This window comes from Chenopodium quinoa, unplaced genomic scaffold, assembly GCF_001683475.1.
Source record: "Chenopodium quinoa cultivar QQ74 unplaced genomic scaffold, ASM168347v1, whole genome shotgun sequence".
NCBI classification, from domain to species: Eukaryota; Viridiplantae; Streptophyta; class Magnoliopsida; order Caryophyllales; family Amaranthaceae; genus Chenopodium; species Chenopodium quinoa.
In genome coordinates, this window is record NW_018743574.1 from 3,518,403 (window position 1) to 3,544,225 (window position 25,823).

Sequence of the window (25,823 nt, forward strand, 5' to 3'; positions counted from 1 at the left end):
TTACCTTCGTTATATATTGATTGCAACTTTAGCATATTATTTATGAGACATAAAATATTACATAGTTGCGACTAATATGTAACGATAGTAATTGAATTTTGTACTTATTAAGAATTGTGGAAGATCTCCAGAAAATCTAGCTTAAGAATAGATTTACGGAGTATAGTTTAGAGAAATTATAGTTTAGAGGAAGGGTAAGGGAATCCCACCCTAAGTGCCTCTAGTAGGGTTTGTATCTCATAACCTAAGCTTTATCGATAAGAAAATGGATTAATTACTTTTCTAAAATCTTAATATAGAGGATTAATTTGTTTATTTATTTAAGACTTCAGGATGTGTCATTATTTGTTTATTTGTTGAACCATTGTCAAATAAAAAAAAAAAGAGAAAAAAAACTTTTGTATTACCTTCGTTATATATTGATTGCAACTTTAGCATATTATTTATGAGATATAAAATATTACATAGTTGCGACTAATATATAACGATAGTAATTGAATTTTGTACTTATTAAGAATTGTGGAAGATCTCCAGAAAATCTAGCTTAAGAATAGATTTACGGAGTATAGTTTAGAGAAATTTATATCCAGCAATTGAAAAGCGTTTCTTTGAAGATTAAATAAAAACGTTTTCACTTTAATGACACTTGTCCGACAATTGACGGGTGAGATGACCCCACATATTATATGCCTTGATCAAAAAACACAAAACCTAAATTGTCAAATGAACAAACCAATGCGTGGCAAAAGTTTAGCAAATCACTTTGGGGGGATGAAACGTTTCGCTAATCTCTAGTTGGCTATCACAGCGTTGTAGGCATGCAGTGATGAGTGAAGGTCACGATAACTTTATCAAAAGAATCTTGCGAAATACCGATCGATATATGAGACGACCTTGTTCACCAAAAACCAACACGTGAATTACGACTAATTGTCTCGTTTTAAAGAAAAGGAAAAACGATGGTGAACTAACTAGTGTAATGGGGTTAGTTGGTCAGTATTAAAGGAGTTACTTCGTCCTTGTTATAGAATTACTCACTTAGTGTTATATGGGTTACTTTGCTAGTGTTATGGGGTTACTTGGGTCAGTATTAAAAGGGTTACTTCGTCCTTGTTATAGAGTTATTCAGTCAGTGTTATAGGGGTTACCTTGCTAGTGTAATGGGGGTTAGTTAGCTTGGTCAGTATTAAAGACGTTAGTTCATCAGTGTTATAGACGTTACTCAGTCAGTGTTATAGGCGTTACTCGGTCGGTATTATAAGAGTTACTTAATCAATGTTATAAGGTTACTTTAAGTGGCCACACGGTGTGGTCGGCTGCACACAAGACGGGTTGTAGACAAATATAACAAAATCTCACTTGATTATATTTTGCCTTTTGTGTAATTGTATCAATCTTTAAAGATTTTCAAACATAAATGTGAACAATGTAAATGTCAAATCGTTACATATGTATAAAACAAAGAAAATACTAAGTTAGGTTAAAATGTTAAATATACACCATTAATTAAAGTATTATAAACAACTAGGACAAAACTATCAATAACTACATTGAGTAAGAAGTAAGAACCCATGACTAATTTTGTGGCATCCTATGAGCTACAAATAACTATAATAAGAATAAAAATAAAATTACATGTACTATAGTATTTAATGTTACCCAAATTAGATTATAAAATTAATAAACACCTTCCATTATAAACACAAGTACACAACAACTATCAGTAGATTATTTATACACACCTTCCATTATTTATACACACCTTCCATAATAACTTTAATGGAGTTTTTTTTTTTTTTTCAAATTCATATCTACAACTACATTTTATTGTATGATTTCATGTATTTCAATTTATGAGTAAATAATCTACTGATAGTTGTTGTGTACTTGTGTTTATAATGGAAGGTGTGTATATATATAGATCAAAACTGAAAAATTAAACATGCATCAAATTAATGTTTATAACTTTATATAATAGTCTCAAATTGGTTATTTATATTACTACATCTTTATATTGAAGAGATCACTGATAGATGATGATGGTCTTAGATTACAAGTTTAAAACTTATGTAGCTGAAATTAATAAATTAAATATGCAGGGATGACTCGAAAAAAGAGGGATCATCAGGAGGAAAACAAGTAGTAGAGACTGCAGGGGCATTTTGCTATTGTGGAGAAGGGTATGCATGCACCATCACAAAAACTGAAGGCCCTGATGCTGGTAAAGTGTTTTTCGAGTGTGGCAATGGCTGCGCATGTGAGGTTCCTGCTTCCGGATCTGAAGCTGTTATTCTCAAGGATGCCTGATTGTTGTACTGTCTAATTAGAATGTTCAATTTGAAGGAGTTTATAATTTGCACCACAATAATTTTATGTCTGTAGTTTATGTTGGTTTTAATCTAGTGTTACATGAAGCTGTATGCCTGTAATAGTAATCTGTAGCTGTCAATAGACTGTGAATCTTGTACTTGTTGGCAGAATGACTTGCTGTTGTTATATAAAACTCCTCATAGTCCTACATCGTTGCTAAAACTACTTGAAACAATTGGCTTATATGAAACTTTACAGTAAATTTTTATATGACTGCTTTCATCTGAAAGAATTTTTGAGTACCTTAGAGCTTGGGCTGTTGGGCATGTAGTGATTCGAGTGAACCCCTTCGTCGCATAATCTATGTTGATAAACACAGTAATGCTTATAATACTGTTACAGACAAATTGAATTAAGGTTAAGAGGTATGTACATAAGCTACGATTGATAAAATGACTTTCTTCAGCCTGAAATACATTAGTCTGATTTACAGTAAGGCTTCAGCGGCGTGGTATACAGCAGTACAGCTGTGCAAGGCTGAGTAGAAAAGGCCGTATACATATGAATGTGGGTTTAGTTTCTTAACTAACAAAATTCAAACAAATCAAGGCTTCATCGATCTGCAAATGTGTTGCAGAAACTACCACAAGCAAGTAAATGCTAGACATTTTGAAAGAAATTGCTCGCAGCCTTGCATAAGGACCATTTGAAATTTGATTACAAAAGAAAGATCTACCCTCCGCGAAATTCAACTTTCCTTGAATGAATAATCATTATATGTTTGAAAGTAACTCTTCTGAATTTCTGATATACTGTGTACACGTAATTCAAACAAAGATAGGAGTAAAAAGTAATACTCTTCGTCTCTTCTACATCAAGTAAGATGTTTACTTGTTTAGCACTGGATTTGCGTATATGACTCTATCTTAAACTTCATAGAAATACTTGAAATCTGTCTTTGCCTAAATCATATAATATCCTATACCACCTAATCAATGTCGGCCTTTACAATATGCTCCCAGCATGATCAAGGTTTCTTTGCAGAAATATGTCATTTTCATTCGTCCTGAGTCCTTGCTTACTGTGAGCAGACCATCAGAATGTACAATCAATATCCAAAATAGAAGAGCAGCTCAGATGGGGAATTCTAAGCAAAAAAGAGCGAAAATTCATGCTCATATACATCATGCACAAGAAACAAATTTAAAAGTAGTTATCTGAGTCAGTTTCAGATATTGACTTCCTGTCATGTTTGTTGGTTCAAATGTAAATCATTAACTAAGAAAATCCAGTTCCTTACAAAATTCATCTGAAATCAAAGAGCAAAGAGTTTCTTTAATTTATGATACATTTGAACCAGCAAAAAATCTGAATTAAAAGAGCAAAAAGTTTCATTAACATGTTTATTTTATCTGCCAGAGGAAATCATATGAGAAATGCTGTGAAATGGACTGAGGTGTATGATTATAGAATTTACAACAAGAATCATTACTAGTATACAATAAGATTTCACAAGTCAGACTATATGTCATGAGAGCTTTGCACAATTGCATTCAGGAAAATTTTTGTTGCACTGCTGCAGCATTAAAACACTACAAAAAGGCTTCACAGTACATTCAGACCATTCTGTACATCATATGATTCACAACAATCAGCAAGAAAAGTTCCTGCTGATGAGAATGAAACAAACAGCAGTGCCGTTGGGCATAAACTGGTACACCAACAAACCATCTGCATCTGTAAACAAACATACAAGAAGTTGTTAACGCTAAATTTTGAATAATCTAGAAGTAAATTAGTATTTGGTGGATACAAAAGAACAGAAACAGAAAGAGATTTTGATTACTCACAGTTACATCATTAGCGTGATTTGCTTTGGAAGTTGATGTGCTACAGTGCTACTGATGATGTAATAGGAATATAACAACTAATATAAGATACAAAGCTCAACAACATATGCCCCAATTTCCACACCCCAAGCCAGATTGACCACCCACCTTCCGATGCCTGAGGGCCTGAAGTTTCAGATTATTCCGTACAAACACATAATCCTTCGCTTGATCTGATCCAAATCCCAGCTTTTCAACAGCATCCCTACATGGCATGCTATCGCACAATTGCCAGCTTTCCTCACACATAATTGCTGCACTAGGAATCTGACTCAAAATCTTAATGGCTAATGTCTGAAGATGTGGTGTCTCGAATCCAAAGTTCTCCCACCATGTAACTGGCTCCATGTTATTTCTACAGTCTGCAGCATCCTCTTCTCCAAAAGATACTTCTGCTCTCCAGTACACACCTAGCTCTTCTCTTAGCACTCTCCTAGACTCGAACCCAGACTCATATCTCTCGAGTGTGGCATTCCAAGCCCTCATTAGACACTTGTTCTTGTTCTGGCCTTTCCCAAAATGTTTAGGATGCAACATATAAGCTGCTCCATGAAGTGGAGAAAATAACTTATCCCACCTGTTTTCTATAAGCAATTCCACCTGATTCAACAACAGCTCATCTTTTATTCCTTTACTCCTCAAGGATTCTAGTGACATAATCTGCCAATTATAAACATCCCCCATAGATTTATCGACGTCAATTGTTGCAAGAAGTCTCATGAAGGGTTCAAACACCTCTACCATTAAGTTTGCCCGACCCCAAAAATCATCCCTTGCTATGATTGCTTCAACATTGAATCTGACCTCCTGAGAATTCTGAAGTCTCCATTGCTTCCACTCTTCTCTAACAACTAAGTCATACAAAGTTGATTTTATTTCAAGAATCTTCCTAACCAGGGAAAAAGAGGGTGCAAACTTTTGTGAGACTTGGTCTCTGGATCCCTTAAGAGCATCTATATTTGTGCAAGAAGATGAACTCCGAAAAGCAGAAACACACCTCTCAATCTCACTAGCAGTTGAAACTACATCCTTCATGCAATCAAGATTAGCCATCTCCTCCATCAACAGAAGAACAGAATGTGAAGTGCAGTGAGACCAGAAGATATTAGGGAACTTGGATAATATCACTGACTCAAAAACATCACTAACTTGCACATCTAAACGAGTTATGACCTGAAACACATTCGAAGAACCTACCTCAGCAATCACATTGGTAAGCTCATTGATGAAAAGATTATCTGGTACATCTCCCTCAATGATGTCCACCTCTTTCAAGAACATAACACCTCTAGGACTCGCTACAAAAAAGTTAACACAGAAGCATCCGAGTGAACCATCCAGACGATTCACACATAGTATTGTGCACCCTGTGTTAGGCCAGGATTCTCTAGCTAATGCCAAGGCTTTCTCTAATCTGACTTTCTCTTTACTCAGCAAAGAGCCTGATAAATGTTCCATCGAAGGGAGCTCATAGCTAGGACCGAAAGCACCCACAGTTTTTACCATTTCCCTAAAGTAGGCTGAATTCACGACGTTGACATTCACTCCATCCACATAAAAGAACCTTGCCACAATATCATCCACAGGTTCAGTCTGTTGGCTAACTCCAACACTGTACTTTGTCATAGTGTTTCGACTAGAAGAAACTCCCTTCTTCTTCATAAGCTTCTTAGCTACACGATCCTTCTCAAATACACTAAATGTTTCTCTTACAGAATTATCAATTGCAGGACAAGGCTTGACACCCAACCCATTGTATCCAAGAAGATGGGCTCTAACACGCGAATAAGACCCGTTGTAACGTTGATTACAGTGGTTGCATTTCCACCTTTTAGTACCACTCCCTCTATCAAACCCTCCAAACACACTTACATGTTTCCACCCCCATTTTTCAGATTCTGCAGGCATTTTTCTGTTACTGATAACTGCCAAATTTACACAAATAAGAACACAACCCTTTTTAGAACGTAACATAGGTGCTAATTAACTAATACTAAACAATCACTTCCCCTGTCCCAATTTCATTGCCCTAATTGCATTTTACACGCTTTTTAAGAAGTATTAAAAAGTACTTCGTAATGCAATAAAAAATTAATATTCCCTCCGTCCCTCTAAATTTGCTCTCAAATGTGCGGCATGTCTCTAACTGCACTTTAATTGTAAAATAATAGAGGAAAAAAATCTCACCCATAATTTAGGACAGGACACCAAAAAAAAAATAAAAAAAATTGGGACGGACGAAAATGAAAAATGAGACAACTAAATAGGGATAGAGATAATACAATATCATGAACAGAATATAGTCTAATTCTCTAAAAACATCATATATGAATTCTTAGTGACCACTTACAATGTCATGGAAAAATGAATTATTAACAGAGTTACCACCATTTCCTTGATTAAATTCCATTGTTGAAAATATAATAAATAGAAATTGCAAATACAGTATGATTAAACCAAAATCAAAGCTGCAAGTTTAAACATGATAACATTTGTGGAGAAAGATGACATTAAGATTTTTAAAAAAAAAAAAAAAAAGTTACCTTACACAAAATCACGAATCAGTAATCACGATGAATGTTGCAGAAGACGCAGTTGAAGCAGGGGTCCGTTTCTTAAAGGGCGGCTAGAAAGAGAAACGGGTTTCGTTGTTTTTGTTGAAACTAAGAAAAAAACGGCAATTTTAAAGAATGAAATTTGGATCATCATCGATTCAAAGTATGGTATGTATATGTATGTTTGACGATTTCAGTTGGCCAGACTAGCAAAATTAAAGTACATCAATTGGACGTTTTTATTGCTAAAAAAAAATGGACGTTTATATATTACGGAAAAAGAACTTGGCGTTTCGTTTCATTACGTTTTTTAAATTAATAATAAATTAATACTGGTAGTACGTTTCTTTTGTTGGGATATTTTATTTTTTATATTTCCTCCGTTCTTTTATTATTGCACCATAAGGGTTTGACACAAATTTTTTGGTAGTGAAAAAAAGGATGAGAGAAAAAGGTAGAAATACCAAGTTGCCCATGTGATTGTATGCACAAAATAAAAGTAAGGGTTGAAAAGCAAAGGTATATTAGGTATTTATAGTGTGAACACATAAATTTCTTTTCCTAAAATGAATATGGTGCAATAAATGTGAAACTTCCTTAAAAGGTAAGTGGTGCGATATTAAAAAAAACGGAGGAAGTATCTTACTCCATACTTAGCTTTGACAGAATTTTAAAAATTAAATTTAGGGGTTTACTTTTTGTTAGGTTGACAAGGAGCCAACAATGATTTGTATATTTCACACAACTACACATACAAGTCATCCTTTTGGCAATGTTGACGTTGGTTGATAAGGGTTAATAATTTCAAATTAAAACTACAATAATTCAATTTTTTTGAGGGGAAACCATAGAAATAGCATAAATTAAACAAGCCAAACGACACTTATAAAAATCATGTAAAGACTACAAAGAACAGATCTCACATTAGAAACATATTTTTCTTCTAATCTACTAACTTATCCACTGAAGAACAGGCTGTAAACCATTGATTACGTCGTTGCATCTTTCCAAAATACAACAATCTCACAAATTCGTGCAGCATCAAAGGAGAAATAATAGTTTCGTTGCCGAAGATTTGCTATCTTCGTCTCCCTTGACCAATAGACCCTAAAACAGAAAAACTCCATAGAAGGGGAGAAACAACTCTCATAAAGAGAGACTCACAAACTCTCATAAAGAGAGAGTCACTTATTGACCAATAAACTATGAAAAAACTACATAAACTATAGACTAAAGAGGGTTTGAGGCTTACCATGAATTTTTCCATCCATGACAGTCCCAATTGATCAGGTTTTTGGGTTATTTTTTTTGGATTTTTATGGGGGTTGGCGTTAGAGAGAGAAATAAAATAATTCAATAAATTTAAATAAAATAAAATAAAATAAGTGAACTAATTAAGAAAAAATCAAAGCTTTTCTACGACATATTATTAGTCAGTTATAAGTTTATAACTATCAATTTGAATATTTTTTCTAAAAAAAAAAAATTATAAACAAGCTATCTTTTACCTCTCTATTTTTGTGTCATGTTTGGTGACTATAATTATGAATATGGCAAGATTATTATGTTTGCATTTTTGTAAAAATCAATAGTTATGGTAGAAATTTAAATTGCAAGTACAAAATTTTGAATATTTCATCATTTCTTAATGAGTTAATGTCCTTAACATTTTTTTTTCAATGGTCAAAGTTTGTAAATATATATATTACTGCTTATACTTACAATTGTGTTCATATTTCCTAATAAGATCTTGTTAGGTTTGTATCAATACATAGTTTTAAACTATTAACATTTCTTTAACTAATGAGATTTTGTTAGAATTAATTATCAGATAGATAATAATTGTCGTTTCAATTTATTCTAAAAAAACGCACGAAAAGGACCAAAAAGGAAGATACCATTTAATTAAATTAGACAAGTTCTTCGATCACAGTAGTGCGCTACCAATCTGCCATTTGTAATGTTTACATCAAATTTAGGATTCTATAAATAGGGAGGTATTGTAGCTTAGCTTATCAAATTAATCAATCTTTACATCAAAGAAGCTAACTACTTATTTAAGAAGCTGCCAAATTTATTTATATAATAATGGAAGCATCAAAGGTTTGCTGCCCACCTGGTGAAGCTGTTGGGTACGTAATGTGACCTTTTTTTTTTCTTTTGGTTATAAATACAAATTTTAAGCAATATTATTACATGAATTCTTGGACAAATTATATACTTGAGCTACATTTGTTTATATTTGTGTGTATACTTTAATTTACATATTAAATAAATTAATTATTAATTAAATTATGTATGTGTATTGATTGTTCCTACTGAACAGAAACTCATGCTGCAAATGTGCCCCGGGATGGACTTGCGTGATCAAAAAGATTGAAGAACCCGAACTTCTTACCGCTGGCGAGCATTTCACCAAATGCTCCGAAAGCTGTGTTTGCATCACGTACGTACATATTCATACTTGTACCTAATAACATTTTTACGAGAATTATTTCGTTGATTGTACATGTAACACAATAACTATTATATGCCTTACCTTAAGTATTACTTTACGTAGCTATTGTAAAATAACAATAAGCGTACACTTGAAAAGTAATTTAATTAATAAGCTTATACATTTATGAAAAATAACTAAGCATTTAATTTATTTTTAAAAAAACTGCAGTGATGAGTCTAGCAAAGTAGAGACTGAGGGAGGATTCTGTGTTTGCAAAGAAGGGTATACATGTAGCTTCGTAAAGACTGAAGGCCCTGATGCCGGGAAAGTCTTTTTCGAGTGCGGCAATGGCTGCAGGTGTGAGATTTCTGCCTCCGGCGATGAGGTTGTTGTTGTCAAAGAAGCCTAAGAAGCCTTTTATTGATGTATCATTTAGCTTTACAAAATGTGTGTGTTAAAGGAGTACAGTGTGGAGCTTATGGCGAAGTTTATATGCAATATGCTTATGCATGATTGTACATTTGTACGTATTATTATTACTACTATATGATACCTTTGGTTTTGTTTTTTACGGAGTAATAATAAGCATTATTATTGTTGAGTGTTGATTATTTGTTGTTGCCAATGTCATTAACTCTTAAAATTGATTTTTTTTTTTTTTTTTTTCTATTTTCTCAAATACATATGTTCAGACAATTAATGATTTTTTGCACGAAAAATAGACAAAATTTTACATTAGACCTCAATTAGTCAATTGTACATGTTTTGAGGTTAAAACTTGTTTCACTTTGGCATTTCTAGCGGCTTAACTTAAATTTAGATTATTATTATTATTATTAAGATAAGATTTTATATATCAATCCATTTCAATTTAACAAACCAAATAACTCATAAAGAATTTTTTTTTAAAAAAAGGTTATAAAATCTTTATATTTTTCTGTGGAATTTAAAAGTTCAAATTTAAGTTTAAATATTACGGAGTATACATGCATAAAGGAAATTTGACTACTCCATACATGCTACATACGTATCAATGAATCCTTAACTTTGTCATTGATTTTAAGGGTTAAATTAGTAGGATTTCAGGGATAAAAAAAAAATTTAAAATTAAATAAATAACTAAAAATCAGTTTTCTTATCTATCTCCACTCTCCAACAATTAAGGTCAGATAATGTTTGGTTGATATGAGAACTGAAATTGCCATGAATTTGTAATTTCTACATATTTCACTTTTTATAGTTAACTAAACAAACCTCTTAACTAAAATCTCATGAATTTTCAATTTTCTCATTTTTTAACCAGACAAGGTTGTATTTAGTCCCGCTGGACAATTAGTATAAAATTACTTATATAGTTATATCTTATATACGGAGTAGTACTTGTCATTGCGTTTCTGGTTTTCAAAAAAAAAAAAAAAAAACTTTGCGTTTCTACTACAGAAAACCAAAACGTTTCAGCAATTAGTAAATGAGGAGCACCAAGCCACCAATCACAGCAAGCACTACATCGTCAATCAATTAGCACATCAACGTCAAATCTACACATAGTCAACAACACTCTTATTCATTTACTCATTTACTTATTTACTTTTTTTTTTTTTTTCTTGAAAAGATTTACTTATTTACTTTCTACTAACTCCATTTCATATTATATGCAACAAAGGAATATTATTTGTAAGACATAAAATATTCTTTTGTTGCACATAATAAGAAACGGAAGTAGTATTTCATTTTACTTGTTCTTCTAAAACTAAGGAAGTAAGGAGTATCACTTGTCAAAAAAAAAAAAAAAAAGGAGTACAAGATAAAATATATTAGAGATACTGTAAATTGATCTTATAATATTAAAGATTAAAGAAGATTGAGAATTGTTACACCTCTAAAGACCTTTTGATCACTTCAGCTTAATTTCAGTTCGATTCAGTTTAAGCTCCAATCAGTTTAAGTTCAGCTCCTACTTTTATTCTCTCATATAATATGCATTTCACCTTTGTTCAATTCAGTTCAGTAAATGTGAACGGACTCTAACAAGAAACTATAATTAAGCTTTAAAAGAAATAGATTACCAATTCACCACCATGGAGTACTAGTTAACAATCCAATATGGAGCACAAATGCACAATTGACTTTTTGATACAATTGACCAACAAATGCACAATTGCCTCAAAAAAAAAGAAGCACAATTGACTTTTTGATACGCATGAATACATTTACTAGTCTTGTATAAATGAAAAGACATAGTATTGTACGAAATACTTTTTTGTTCCAAATTAAGCCCATGTCTTCATTTTATTTTAGTTTTCAAGATCAACATTTCATCAGTATTTAACCCCAAAAAAAAAAAAAAAAAAAAAAAAAGCCTACTTTCAATAAACTTGCAATTATTTAACTTTTATATTAATTATGATTTTTTGTTTACCAATGTATGCAAAGTATTTTTTTTTTTTTTTTTTTTTTTTTTTTTTTTTTTGTTGTTGTTGACAATGAGAACTTAATAAATAAAGGCAAATTACAACCTAAGAGATCTAAAACAAGAAATTAAAAACAACAAAACCCACTTAACTAAACCAGTAGAGGGAAAGAGAAATGAATTAATACACCCATGTGCATCATACCAAACATCTCGGAGCCCGGATAACCAAAAGGTTCTTACCAAAACCTTTTGTTGGACCAAAAGTTGCCAAACAAACCAAAACCTTGGTAAAGGACAGATAATGCAAGCGAACACTAAAGAAGGGAACCGAAACTTAGCATAATCCCTATGAAAAATCCCGGCGGAAGAAGTGTAGAGACAATACACCCGAAAGTCAAAAGCCCCCTGTTGCTGAAAAAAGGACCCATCACCCGACTCCACTCCTAGGGATTCGCCTCCTAAGAGTCCGGGAGCCAAACCATGAGAGTCGAATTTTTTCACGACTCTACCAAGAGAAACCTTACACCAAAATGTAGGTTTCTTTCCTGCAATTCTACCTATATAGAATGCAAGAAGATGGAGGACTTTGCTTACCCCAAACATTAAAGATGGGGAGCCTCCTTCAAGATTGAAATTTTTAATGATGACTGTCTTTGTCATCATCAACACCAACACCGACACTGGAATGATAGTCGTTGAATGAAGACCTATATCATCCCGCAACCAATAAGCAACAGGGCCGACGTACAACCCTCTCCCCTCAAACTTACCTACCCCACCCCCTGCAAACTCCAAATGCAAGGAATACTTTTTGCTTGCATAAATATCGCTAGCCTCTAAATAACAGCACAAACACAGAGGACATCACCCAAACTGACAAAGGGGGAAGCCACACATGCAACATGACAACCTCCCATAACACAATCCCACCCCGAACAAGCAACATAAAGGACCGCCAACCAAACTAACAAGGGATTGATAAACCTTACAACAAGGCGCCGAGAACAACGACCACACTTCATAACCCTCTATAACTTGAACAACTTTATTTAAAGACAACAACTTAACCAACCAAATCAGAAGCTTACACAAAAACAACATAATAAAACCAAACAAAACAAAACAACAATTAAAATAAAACAAGAACACAAAGAAACGAAAGAACATAGGAAGGAACAAGAAAGGGAAAGACCTCACCGGCAACAACCAACTCAACACCACGGACAATCGTTAGCGACAACAGAAAAAGAACCCCTCACTAAATCTAACTTTAGATACGCGAGGAAACCCTAGCCTTAACTTCACCTTTTACCGTCGGGAAATTAAATTAATCCTTTCAACGACGGCGTTAAGGGTAGCCCTTTGGTTCTTTAGTCCTTGAAACTAGTCGCAAAACACTTGACAATATGCCGAAACCCTTGATGATATACCAAAACCCACGAATTACCGAAGAGGATTGGAGCTCCCTGCCTCCCTGTATTCTTCGCCAAACAGACCAAAAAAAACTAAAAATAAAATAGCAAAAAGGGGTATTAACGGGATGACTGGGCTCGCCGGCGACGGCTAGGCGAAACGCCAGTCGCCGGCGAGCAGGGCTGAAGAAAGGAGGGGCGGTGAAAGATAAGAATGGGGTTAGAGAGAGAAGGGTCAAGAGAACTCTTGAATTAAGGGGCGGTGAAAGATTTTTAGATTAGTCTTTATATTGTACTTTGTATTTTTGGATTTATGGTTTTGTGCATTGGTAGTTTAACACAAGTGTTTGCTCCAAAAAAAAAAAATTAACACAAGTGTGGTCAAATTATTGTGATTATTAACACAATAAAAAATGTTTTATCAAGCTTTAAGGATGGTCGCCTTGTCAGTTGCCAACTTTGGCTTGCTTTAAACTTTAAAGTTACACTTCAAGAAAACCTTGTTAATGGGGCTCAAACACATACTTAAAAAAAATAAATAAATAAAAATAAAATAAATAAATAATAAAAAAAATAATAATAAAAAAATGAAAAAATGAAAAATGAAAATACAAGAATGAAGAGAAAGAATCCCAGGTAGTAGAGTTGCATTTGCCATATTCGTAATTGAATGATTGAAGCTATAGAAAACACATTGATCGATCATTTATCAAAACTTACAACTTATTATTTCCCCTTTCATTTATGAATTGTAAAATAACAAAAAAATCAATATGTACCGAGCACCTATGATTCGACAGGAGCAACGTGTTCTTGCTTGTCAAGGCTCCTCAAGAGAACCTGGGATTCACAACTTTGTGAGCTCAAAAAAGAAGCGTGATTTCCTGTGCGTATCAATGAATGATTTGCTCCAGCTCTATAGAATATAAGAGCATTGAGAACTGACACTGACAATGGTGAGAAAACCATCAATCCAGAAAACCATTAAAAAAAAAAACATGAGCTTGTCAATAGAAATTCGTGTTATAAGAGGATGTAGGTGGTAACCCATGAGTCCTTGGTAATCCAATTGAGTCGGTACCCAAGCTATATCCTCTTTCAATCGTCTCTGCTTCAAGAGGTAATTCATCCAATGTCTACAAACAAAGCAAGTAAATAACGTCATAAAGAGAATAGATTTTGATTAGTCAATTAAAGCTCATTTAGCATACAGAAATTTTTGTCTCCAATTTTATGAAAAGGGTAGCTTTTTCTAACAAGTAGTGAAAAGGGTAGCGAATAATTTAGCTTTGCACATCTAACAGAGCTTCAGCTAACCATGTCATAGCCAACATGCCCAACAAGTATAATAGAAATGTGCAACTTAATACGAGTATGTAAAACTAAAAACTATGTTCTGTGAAATTGCATTCGAATACCATTAACAGATGAGCTCTTGTGTATTATTATTACAAAAAGAGTTCCACAAAACTAACCTGAAAAGCCTGTTGAAGAACTCGGAGAGTCTCTCGAGCGTGTTTTCTCTTAGCTGACACTTCTCCAGGTTCCTGCAGCATCTCTTCGAATAGTTTTTCTCTGCAAAAACCATATAAATAAACCATAACTTAGGCAAGCTAAAACATTGTCATCATTGGCACGAGAAGGATTGCAAAAGAGGAACACATTAGTGTTCCAAAACAATGCATGAGCAGCTGAACAGTTAATTTACCTGTAAAGTTTTTGAATTAAAACATTGTGCAGTTCACGTTTTGTGTGGTTGACCTGATAAGAACATATAGAGATTGCCCAAAATGAGAACAAGATTTTAAATTGTACAAGTAGCAGTAACAGCTACGGCTTCATTTCACATATGAAAATTGATACTAGCATAAAGGAAGGTATTGGTCATAATCACCAACCAAGAAGTGCATAATAGCCTTGGGCACTGAATCCTCAATAATTTTCCTCACAATGTCAAAGTAAGATGATAATAACAATTTAGTAGCAGCTATCTCTGTAGCTTCTTGCTCTGAAAGAGTCTCCGAAGATCTCAAGATTGTAGGAGGCTGACATAAAATAAAACGAAGATGTAAGATAGCATGCTCTTAACAAATGTAGTCAATGTAAAAGAGACAAAAGCCATATAATGCACCTCTCTTAGATGAATGGTGGAAGGTGCATGATCAATGTTGTATGCAGGTTCCCTTTGTGCAATACTTTTAGGAGCTTCACGAGTAGATAGTTGGTTCTCAGTCCCACTGAAGATGGATGAAATACCCCAGATGGAGCTACCTGTAATGACACTTAAAATAATTAAAAGAAGAAGATATTGTAAGATGCGCTCAGGTTGATCATTGGTATATGGCTCTCCGTCTCATTACTCATAAGCTAAAGCATGGAGTTGTTATCATTAATCCTTGACAGGTAATCGCTAACTCATCATTACATCAGGTCCTATGGACCCAAACAATCATCTAGCACCTTCCCTCCCCCCCCCCAACACTTTCTATCACACGGCATTAAATCCCCTGACACGGAAGAACTATAAAGTACAATTCTACTCGAGGCGAACTTGGGCTTGGACTCTAACCCAGTCTTTACGCAGCCTTGCAAAGCCAGAAAATTTTTAGCATGTCAAACTGCATCTTACCCGTCAGAAAACATGCCCAAAGGTTATACATAAGGATAACATTGAGAATATGGTCACAGTACAATGTGGAAACTACTCTCAACTGCACAGTCAATCTCTCCGATTACTGTTTGAACTAAGTCTCTAAATAATGTCTCTACCATGTAGAACTTTTTCTTAACAAGACACTGGGTACTTCAATAGTACAAGAGCTAAAATCTAGTAGATCAGTATCAAAGTGCAAATTTTTCTACAGGAAATATTACTGCATTAGCATCATTTATCAGCACAAAAGCCGGTTAAAGATATCCTCTTTGACAACTTAGCTAAGTAACCAGCATCGCTGCATCTACAACACATTCCCAAAAGGATCCACAAAAAGAAATTTGTAATTATGAATGCACATTTCGGCACACTGATAAACCATAATACCACCCTCCTACACACCTACTGACCAGCGACCATGCATGACACCCTAATTCTGTGATTCTTGCACTATTCACAAGTTCACAACAATAAAAGACTGGATACAAACATTGCTAGAAGAAAGAAAATAATTACCAGCATACTGTAAACCACCAAAAAAAAAGCTCGGGGGGGGGGGGGCTTACCAGTAGGCCGATTTCTATCTGCTTCTGTATTTGCTCGAACTCCCTATTCAATCAAACAGATGAAAAAGGTTGAGAGTGTATTCCATACATGGAATCAAGAAAGCAATAACAAAACTAAGTTCCGCTCGTTCTATAGTCTATAAAAGAAACATGGAGTTCTTCCCTACGCTTTTTTTCAAAAGACATAAGGCAAAACTTTTAGCATCAAGAAGTACAAATCAGGAAGGAAAAAATTGCACCTGATCTGATATCACTCCATTGGCTGGTGGCTTAATAAAGCCATTTGCTGGTGACCTCACAATAGCTCTAGATCTTGAACTCCTTTCAGAAACTTGAGTCATGTCAGAATCACCACCATCCTGATCCAGAATCCCAGAAATTATAATAATGAAATTTATATAGCAAATGGTTACAGGGACAAATGGCATCCATAAATGAAAGATGGAAATCGATACCCTTTGTCTAGACACTGGTACAACTACCATTGATGACCTAATTTGCTGCTGAGCCATTTCTAGCGCTCTGCTTCCACCTATAAAGTTTGGGTGGGAAGTGTTTATGTAATCCATCTGCAAAACACATTTTTATTTAAATGTGAGTATTTCTAGCATCATAATTCAAAAGGCAGATTTTTTTATTTTTTTTTTTCCAGCAAGGAGATCCAACACCATGAGGTTTGACAGCAATATATAAGATCAAAATACTCATCTCAAAAGAGCACGAGGAAGAATAAAGGCAGGGAAAGCACACAGTGCCTGAACAGTGAGCAGCTGAGCACCAATCAGCCATAAATTTAAGTTTCATAAAGGATACCTTTGATGGTCTTAATAAGTAGTACAATGATTATCAAACTATTGAATTAAAAAAACAAGCAGAAACAGAAATCTTCATTTGACCTCAATAGCTGTTGCAAGAATCTCTCACTTAAGCTGTCGTATAATCGTTTATCCTCCTTCCCAGTAGCACAAAGCGTTTGAAACAAAAACTATATAGGGAATGAGTAATTTTACAATTCTACAGTAAGAATTCATTACATTTCATCATGTTTTGAGCCAAAAAAAAAAAAACATTCGTATAACATATAAACATGCACTAATAATAGGGGCAAAATGTTCAGCAGTCTACACTCTACACCTGTTAGTTGACTGCTTGGCTCATAGCAGCGTGAATCAAATTAGCTGACGTGACCTTGCCAATTCATCAGACAAGTTATTTAAACATAAAACTTGAGGGCATGCATCAGTGATTTAAATTAAAGAAATTAAATTAGATATATGGTAACAAACCAAAGAAATTTCCTTTTTAACTTCAATTTTGGCATGCCCATAACAATACTTCGCACAATCAAGATTGTGCTATCAACATACCTCCATTTCAATAAGGTGTCTTATAATGCTCTCTGCAGGATTGAGGTTTTCCCGCAAAAATCTTCCCACAACCTCATCGACCCGTTTTCTGAGGACAGGGTAACGTTGCAGCTCATTAACCATGGATGAATGGCTCATCTAAAAATTATTCACCACAATAAAGCTTGCTATAATTAGGCTGCCAGATATAACTTAAAACAAATGGATATAACTGTCTTAGACAACAACAAAGGGCTCTTTACCTTTACTAATTCATTGTAAATAAACTGAGCACACTGTATGCTAGGGTCTGATAAGCGGCCTATTTGTCTTCGGACAAGAACTTCAAAAGGAACCTGTAGTATCATTATACTTAGCAATTAAAGAGCTAAACAGCAGAATAAGGCAGCATATATACAAGTATAAAACAGAAGGGTTGTATGCATTTCCAAGTTCCAACATCCATTAACTTAAGTAAAAAAACACAAACTTATACAGCTCAAATAACTTTTACATCTTTGCCTTTGCAAATGCCAGTCATTATTCTAAGGAATTGGAGTAGGAAAGGAGAAATGAAGTGCCTTTTAATGCCCATAAAAAAAAAACTAAATCAAAAAATAAATATAAATAATTAAAAAAAAAAGTAATTTTGAAAGTCTATCACTAGGTTCAAAACTGGAAAAGCCCAGTGGTAAAAGCAAACATTGTACTTATTTATCCTGGTAAAAGTTGACATGGGTGGGGATCTGAAATCTAAAACAAAAGGTATCCATTAAACAGTAAAAAGAGGAGATTAACCTCTGCAGCAAATACAGCAGATCTTGGACCCCTTGCATTATGAATCGCAGTTCGAATATCTTCATCTGGCAATCCATCACATGGATCAACATCCTACATTGTCATTTATAAACATTACTACATTAGACATTACCACTTTACCGGGGAAATGGGTGATTTGTAGTGCATACATCATTGCAGAAAGATATGGCTAATTTAAGTCAATGGGATCATAGAATTCATTGTCCAAATAAGTTTTCAGACACAGTACACACAAAGAAATGAGTACTTACCTCCAGACTCTTTACAAAGATAAACTGGAAAATATAATGAATTCGTGCACCACCAGACAGCTCAGAGGTTGAAATTTCTTCACTTTTCCCCTCCACCAAAGAAGAAAATGCTGTCATAAGCAAACCAAAGTATTTGAGTCTCTGAAGGGCAGAAAATTGAATGAAACAAAACAAAGCTCAGGTGAAGATTGCAATGACACTGTGAAGTGTGAACAATATAACTGCATTTTAATAACAGATAGTTAAATTTCAATGATAAAAGAAATGACATGTCAATCCAAACCTTCAGCATATTTGGACAGGATGTTAAGCAGGAGAGTTCCTTGGCCAGCCTGCAGCACATGGGAACATAGAAACAATTATGAATTGAGATTACAGAAATTGCAGCACATATATCAAAAGCATCTAAAAGAAATGATGTAAGCTAAATTATAGGCATCACGGTTTTTTTAGCTAGCTGATACCTATGACAATGAGAAAACAATATGTGAAATAGGTATATTATCCAATTCCCATCAAGCTCAACTTGTAAAAGGAGAGATGGGGGGGGGGGGGGAGGGGTAGAAATGAATTGAAGAAGAAAATCCATCATAGCATCAAACTGTTCTTATTAAATTCATTGTTACTTTGGAAATAATAGTCAGATGCGTCTAATTTTACATTATCAATTGGTCTAAATTCTAGTAACAAACCGTCCTTTTTGCAAATACTTAATAAAGCTGGGAAACTAAGAAGGTTGTATACATTTCACCAAGCACCCAAAGTTGTGCAGGTGGTCTAATGATATGACAAGATATGATTCTCTTGTATTGAAAGTGCAAATGAGAAGTTAGGTATAGGACTATAAGCAACACAAGAACCTAATACACTATAAATGTGATGCCATATTCTATTAAAGAAATTCTATGACGTGCAAAGAAATAGAACAATTTCTTCCCTGGCCATTGGAAAAGAAAAAGTCCCTACCAAAGCTTTTCTCAAAGAGAAATTCAGCTTCACTAGTAGATGCAGGTTTTGTCAATCTGTCCTAGGTTGTTTAAGCAAATCAATGTCAAAGATGAGTCAGAAGCACGATAAAAAAAAAGGTTAATGGATTGATGGGTTGTTGAAGTTGAACTCCTACATATGCGGAAAGAAAGAATATGATAATTAAATTAGGCTTCGCGCTGTAATAGAGAGGTTTTTGTGACTGGAGCCATGTGCTTCATTGTGAGCGCTATTTTCTTTTAGCATTTTGTAAATATGATAAGAAAATAAATGCATTAGGCTTTCTCTAAATGCTACTTTCTCATGTTCAACAGCTTGATGATTTTGTACATAACCCTATTATAGGCTTGACACCACCTTGGTCTCCTTTTGACTGAATTTAAACATAAAATAATAAATATAAGAACCAACAAAAGGAGGAGAGCTTACTCTTGTATCAGGAGTCTCTCCATAGCTTGCATATTCCTTTGTCACAGTGACCAGCTGTGAGCTTATCGCTGACTTTAATGCCGGAAGACATTCTCTGATATGTTGGACCAAAATCTATAAATAAAGGCAGTCAGCAAAATTCACACCCAAGAGAATAGAGCATAATGTCAAGATAAGAACCTGGTTCAACTTCTTTGCTAATTGTGGAACACCACAACGATCGGCTAGATTAACATATTCCTGCAAAACAAGATAAGTATTGATACTAAGGTCCAGACAGCCATTAAATTTTGTGAAAGAGTGCGGATCCAAACAGACTCCACCACTATAGAACGAAATGAAATTCAAAACTTTAATCATACAGGATGGGAGCGGAAAAATCTCTCTTCGGCTGCCAGGGCATCCTTTATGCTGCGATTGCGCATAATGTCCTGCTCATCAAACAAAGAATGTGACCAACAACTTCTAAATGGCACCACAGAACCCAAAACTCGTAAAGTCAATGTAAATTTCCAGGTTTATTTTTACATAACAAAAGCATTACCTCTTGGCTGCGGTTAACCACTCCTACATAACCAAGTTGAAGAGGAATAACTTTCCCAAGTAATAAATTACGGGCATCAGTACCCCTATCCATGATATCCAACTGAAACCAAAGGGTAGAGAATGTAAAATACTTCCACTTTGCAATGACAAAATAAATAACATATTGTATCAAGCTCAGTTAAACCTTTGTAATAACACCAATAGTCCGCTTCCCTGGAAACAAGAAAAAAAGGAAATAGCTAAGCAAATGTAGGAAGTATAGAGTAAAAAGTGGTGAAACAACATGACTACAGAAATACTCCAATCCGCTTGTGCTCATTTGATTGAAAGAAAAGTATACATAAGTGATGATGGATTTATAATACACAACATCAAGCAAATATTTCTTTTGACAACATCAAAGACCCGAAAAAAAGAGATACAAGCAAAGCAAGCTTACCATCAGGATCAGCATTCCCTGCTATTTGAAGAGCATCAGAATTGGCTAAATCAGAGTTTGCTGGGGTAACAGCCAATATCAGGCAGCTAGGATGTCGTATGTATTTCATTATCATTGTGCGGATTCGTGCCTCAATATCAGAAGGCTGGTCACCAACTGGAACTCTTGTTATTCCAGGCAAATCTATCAAAGTGATGTCAAGAACATTGGGAGAGTAGATTTTTAAACGAATTGTTTTCTCTGAGATGCCCCTATTGCCTCCTGCTTCCCTTTCAGTTTCGGCCTAAATGATTGAGACAAGAGAAATTCCCAACAATTAGTACATAACTAACAGCCAAAAGTGGATGTGGACATGTGGTCATGTTTTTTGAGACCCAGAGATAAAAATGGCGATAAGCAAATGAAAAGTGTAGATAATAGGGATGGGACATGAGAAGGCAGATAGTGCCATTAGTTGATTGTGATCCTGAAGGTAGAGTTATGAAAAACAAAAAGAAGTCCCGGGAACGTAGCTTTGCCACTGTTAAGCCATGAAACAAGCCCAAGAATAGCAATGGTTATTTTGCTAACGATTCTCTATACCAAAGCATAGATAAGTTTTATGATATGAAGAAGACAACCACAACCACTTTGGTAGATTTCTGCCCACAGTACTACATTGTTCTTCCCCTCTTAATTCTCAATATGCTAGCCTAACATAAGAATGAAACTACTTCTTCGGCCTAAGAACGAAAACAGAAAAGCCTCGACAACAGTGGCATATTAAATGTCTTCCACAACAAATCAACTAGAAATTTCTCCATTTGGAAATAATAGTCACATACACAATAGCGATGAGAGATTCGGACAATAACTTTGTTCAATTCTTATACTACCATTTTAGGTCCCTATAAGCAAGCAACAACCCTCCTAAGTTCAAATCATACAAAATTACAACAAATTTGCCAAATATCAGCAAAACAATAAATCAATAATAATTACACAATACAAAATATCCTAAAAATAAAAATTAATCAAAACTAAATAAAATTAATATACCTGAATTTCATTTCGAATTTCAGAGAAATCATAAAACTTCCTGCCAGGCAAATGCAAGAACTCGCCGTACTCCACTTCGCCGACGCCACCATCAGCACCGCCATTATTAACCTTAGTTTGAATAAGCTGCAACATAAGCGGTCTCCGAGTAACAACATCAGGACCTCTAGGAAGAAAATCAAGGCCAACAAGAGCTTCAATGACGCTCGATTTACCGCTACTTTGACTTCCGACAACCGCAACTTGCGGCAAATTGATCGGAATCGAAACGCCAGATTGTGAGCAGATATCTTGAAGCTTGTTCACCACTGGTATAAGTGTTTGCCCTAATGATGAAGCTTTTTGTGGCGGCGATTGCGGTTGTTCGTCTTCTTCCGCCATTGTTGCAGAGCTTTATTGATTGAATTGAGCTGGAAATTGAGAAATTGAAAACCCTAGGTTAAAAAATTGAGAGTTTTGAGTCAGAGGAAAGAGAAAGAAGGAAGAAGAGGAATTCTGGTGAAATGTGGTGGATTGATTTCGTGCTCTCCAAACTAAAATGTGTTGATTGATTCGCGGGTAAAAAGATTGGGCTCAAGGATCAGTTTGTTTTTTCAGTTAGAGTTAGACAAGTAATAGGTTGTTGTTTCAATTGCTTTTCATACAAGAAAAAAAATAATTTTGATTTAATTTCTGTGGAGAGAGATTTAATAGTTTTAATTTTGAAATTTAATGTCTCCGTTAATGAAAATGTAATTTGAATTGATAATCATAATTTATTACGGAGTATTTCAAATTTGCAATAGTATTAAAACATTTTAAAATGAAACAAAATAATCCATACGAGTAGTCATTATTTAACTCAATAAAATATTTTTTTTTAATTGCAATAGTATGACTTTTGCAGTTTTTATTTAACGGCTTTTGACTTGTATCTTTAACTAATGTATACTAGTAACAAATAAATAGTAGTTGTTGTCAAAAAAAAAAAAAAAAAAACAAATAAATAATTCAATAAATTAGTTACAATATATTTTCATAATAACAATATTTTATAATTTATACTCATACTAATACAAAATTATAGTCAAATTTATGTATCGGCAATCATGTTCAATCAATTTTTACAATTATAAAAAAAAAAAAATAATAATAATAATAATAAAGAGCGATTTTTCTTGAATTAAAATTTGTCTTGTAATTCCAAATTGTAGTATGTCTGTATGTGTAATGTTTTATTACAAATTAATCATAAACATTTCTTTTTCAAGAAAAGCTTAATCATAAAATTGAACTCAAAAACTTTGTACTTACATACTGCCTCTGTAATCCCAATATTGGCACAAAATTGCCTTTTATAACCTTAGAATTCACCCAAAAGAAGGGGTAAACACTCTCATACTCCAAAGTACGAGTATATTTTCTTTAGCACTAGAAAACCTCGTGTCTTGTAAAATTGTGATTGACAAAAATGAATATATTGAGCATTTAAGCTCCACGCGAATCAAAATACAAGTGCTACACGACAGCCGACCCATTGTGAAAGCCAGTCATGAACACTCAAAAACACTAAAACAGTAAACTCATTGTGAATGTAAAGCCATGTACTCGTAACAATATAGAAAGTTCAAAGAAACCTTTATTCAATAACAAAGCCTGGTAGCATCTGAAACATCCACCAGGCTAAAACTATGAATAGGAGTCACCAATACCATAGACATCAAAGCATTTAAAAAGTGGCATAACAATAGGCATCAGCCCACCAGTACTAAATATATAAACCACCACTAAAAGTTTTGAGCTTCAATAGTCTCAAGAATTTCGTCATAAAAAACAATCTGAAGACTTCAAGCATTAATAGAACCAGAGTTCTTGCGGCATTCGCTCAACATATCAAGGTAGAACTGGCATCTGCTGATTTCACTCCCAAAATTGTTCAGGCACTGCACATTGACAAAAAACCAAAAATGAGATTGGCAAGCAGCCTACAATCACAACCTGATTTAATTCATTTTCCAGCGGTTAAAAAATATTACTCCGTATTATTGAATAGGAAATGGTCTGTTGCCAAATGATGATAATATCAAACTTCAAAGTAAAGCAAGAATATAACATACATCTTGGAAGGCCTTGTTATGGATTCCACAAGCATCACCAACACTGTTGTTAACAGAAGCTGGAGCAGCTGCCTCATTAACAACAGTTTCATGTTGGATTGTGCGAGGACCAACAACAGCATCCACAGCCCTGTGTGCAACGGCACTACCAGTTCCAAAGGCAACACCTACGGAAGCAAGAACAAGATAACAAATAAGAAATTTGAGAATAAGCCCTTGATATTTTCATGCTACCATTCTACAAAATAACTTGCATACCCTGAGCTATAGTGGCACCGAGACCCCCAAGCATAGATCCGCCGCTGGAAGCAGGAGCAGGGGCAGGTGGAGGAGCCTGGCGAGCTGCAAATAATTAACCACAAGTGAGCAGTGCATACAAGAGAGTAAAAACTACAAATTAGCATTTCAATGCCAGCTACTACAGTTAACTTCAGTTGATTATCACGAATTCTACTTGAGTTATTCAAAAAGGGATAAGTAATTTGAATCCAGAGAAGAAAGCCAATGTACCTGGCTGAGGAGGGTTACGAACTGGCCGAGCAGCAGGACGAGGAGCAGATCTTCCTCCTGATTCAACAAAGAAAAACAACTTGATACTATTAAAACAAAACCAATTCAAAACAAGTCACTGAACAAGAGTATCAGTCTTCGCACGAAGATATCAAAAGCAGAACATCTGAGCAACAGAAATTAATCAGGTTCAATCTCAACATATACATTTCTAACGTTGAAAAAGAGTTACAGATTTATAATTGCGCAGACATTTCATTTCTATAGCTATCTTCCGCAAAAATGAGAAAACCAAATCAAAGGATACCTAATTTACAGATTAGATTACAAACCAAGTTAGAATTTTTCACATAATCCAGATGAGATTATAATAACCCTAATTAAGCTCATCTCATACAATTACAGTACAATTCATCAAACCCTCAATCAAATCATGTCAAAACATCCAACTTAATCAAATTCTCGCCATTGACAAAATTTATGCATTACGAGTTACAAATTAAATCTTCAATGAATAAAAATAACTAAACTCCATCTTTTAATATTCCATATCTAATTGTATTTCCATCAAAACGTTTACAAATAAGTCAAAAAAGCCCTAAAAATCAAAATGAAATTGTAATCTAGATGAATAATAAAAACCCTAATTCCTAAAATACAGTAAAACATAAATAAAAATAAAGGGAAAAACAAAAGGAAAGAGGAAAGAGAAAGAGAAAGTACCACCAGAACGACGAGGCATGATTGCGATGAAGAAATGAAGCAAGCGAAGAAGAAGGTTCTGGAGGAGAGGGAGAGCTTAACTTCAGCGTTTTGAGGAGTTGTGAAATGCTTTTGAAAGGAGGAGAGAGAGTCTTATATAATGAGAGGGCCAGAAGTTCGCACTATTCTAATGGATTGTGGCCCAGCTTTTATATATTCAACGGCCCACTTTGGTTCTAGAATATGTCAAAGGAATAATCCGTATTTATCTTTTTTTTTTCTTTCTTTCTTTTAAGTGTAGTGTCTTATTGTACAAGAAATTGGAAATTAGATGAGTTCGTTTTTTTGGTTCAGATTAATCTACTTGCGTGAATCATGGCCTGAAAGCATATGCATTCATTTTTTTTAATACTACTGTATTT

The 25,823-nt window shown here is 34.4% G+C and overlaps 4 protein-coding genes across 5 annotated transcripts; 1 reads left to right on the forward strand and 3 right to left on the reverse strand.

The window, feature by feature from the left end:
* Positions 1-3,734: 3,734 nt before the first annotated feature.
* On the reverse strand, positions 3,735-7,472 carry LOC110682102. Of its 2 annotated transcripts, XM_021858342.1 has the most exons (3): positions 6,743-7,472; positions 4,161-6,124; positions 3,735-4,047 (listed from the first exon to the last, which is right to left on the reverse strand). In XM_021858342.1, exon 2 carries the CDS (start codon positions 6,105-6,107, stop codon positions 4,257-4,259), a length of 1,851 nt encoding a protein of 616 aa, XP_021714034.1. In that variant the 5' UTR covers positions 6,108-6,124; positions 6,743-7,472; the 3' UTR covers positions 3,735-4,047; positions 4,161-4,256. The 2 variants fall into 2 exon arrangements, with proteins under 2 accessions (XP_021714034.1, XP_021714033.1); XM_021858341.1 differs by having other exon boundaries at positions 4,161-7,472.
* A 1,295-nt stretch (positions 7,473-8,767) lies between these two features.
* On the forward strand, positions 8,768-9,805 carry LOC110681695. Its single transcript, XM_021857832.1, has 3 exons — positions 8,768-8,886; positions 9,081-9,200; positions 9,423-9,805. Exons 1-3 carry the CDS (start codon positions 8,843-8,845, stop codon positions 9,601-9,603), a joined length of 345 nt encoding a protein of 114 aa, XP_021713524.1. The 5' UTR covers positions 8,768-8,842; the 3' UTR covers positions 9,604-9,805.
* Positions 9,806-13,636: 3,831 nt separating this feature from the next.
* Positions 13,637-22,718, reverse strand: LOC110682103 (dynamin-related protein 3B-like). The gene is made up of 20 exons (XM_021858344.1): positions 22,094-22,718; positions 21,056-21,338; positions 20,801-20,829; positions 20,615-20,716; positions 20,433-20,501; positions 20,251-20,310; positions 20,071-20,184; positions 18,938-18,986; positions 18,655-18,764; positions 18,383-18,475; positions 17,848-17,940; positions 17,606-17,743; positions 16,694-16,807; positions 16,478-16,597; positions 16,239-16,281; positions 15,151-15,290; positions 14,918-15,064; positions 14,728-14,780; positions 14,495-14,594; positions 13,637-14,155 (listed from the first exon to the last, which is right to left on the reverse strand). The coding sequence occupies exons 1-20, from the start codon at positions 22,472-22,474 to the stop codon at positions 14,027-14,029; spliced, it is 2,367 nt and encodes a 788-aa protein (XP_021714036.1). The 5' UTR covers positions 22,475-22,718; the 3' UTR covers positions 13,637-14,026.
* Positions 22,719-23,642: 924 nt separating this feature from the next.
* Positions 23,643-25,575, reverse strand: LOC110682106 (coiled-coil-helix-coiled-coil-helix domain-containing protein 10, mitochondrial-like). The gene is made up of 5 exons (XM_021858348.1): positions 25,423-25,575; positions 24,700-24,756; positions 24,448-24,531; positions 24,190-24,356; positions 23,643-24,015 (listed from the first exon to the last, which is right to left on the reverse strand). The coding sequence occupies exons 1-5, from the start codon at positions 25,439-25,441 to the stop codon at positions 23,920-23,922; spliced, it is 423 nt and encodes a 140-aa protein (XP_021714040.1). The 5' UTR covers positions 25,442-25,575; the 3' UTR covers positions 23,643-23,919.
* Positions 25,576-25,823: the final 248 nt, after the last annotated feature.

Bases quoted from the DNA above. Each gene is read 5' to 3' on its own strand.
- LOC110682102 (XM_021858341.1), bottom strand. From the start codon at position 6,173: ATGTTACGTTCTAAAAAGGGTTGTGTTCTTATTTGTGTAAATTTGGCA.
- LOC110681695 (XM_021857832.1), top strand. From the start codon at position 8,843: ATGGAAGCATCAAAGGTTTGCTGCCCACCTGGTGAAGCTGTTGG. The intron at 8,887-9,080 runs GTACGTAATGTG...CCTACTGAACAG, and splicing joins CCACCTGGTGAAGCTGTTGG to AAACTCATGCTGCAAATGTG. The intron at 9,201-9,422 runs GTACGTACATAT...AAAAAACTGCAG, and splicing joins GAAAGCTGTGTTTGCATCAC to TGATGAGTCTAGCAAAGTAG.
- LOC110682103 (XM_021858344.1), bottom strand. From the start codon at position 22,474: ATGGCGGAAGAAGACGAACAACCGCAATCGCCGCCACAAAAAGCTTCA. The intron at 18,987-20,070 runs GTAAGCTCTCCT...CATGTGCTGCAG, and splicing joins GAGAGACTCCTGATACAAGA to GCTGGCCAAGGAACTCTCCT. The intron at 16,598-16,693 runs GTATCGATTTCC...ATTCTGGATCAG, and splicing joins TACCAGTGTCTAGACAAAGG to GATGGTGGTGATTCTGACAT.
- LOC110682106 (XM_021858348.1), bottom strand. The intron at 24,357-24,447 runs GTATGCAAGTTA...TTGCTTCCGTAG, and splicing joins CGGTGCCACTATAGCTCAGG to GTGTTGCCTTTGGAACTGGT. The intron at 24,016-24,189 runs GTATGTTATATT...GTCAATGTGCAG, and splicing joins ATAACAAGGCCTTCCAAGAT to TGCCTGAACAATTTTGGGAG.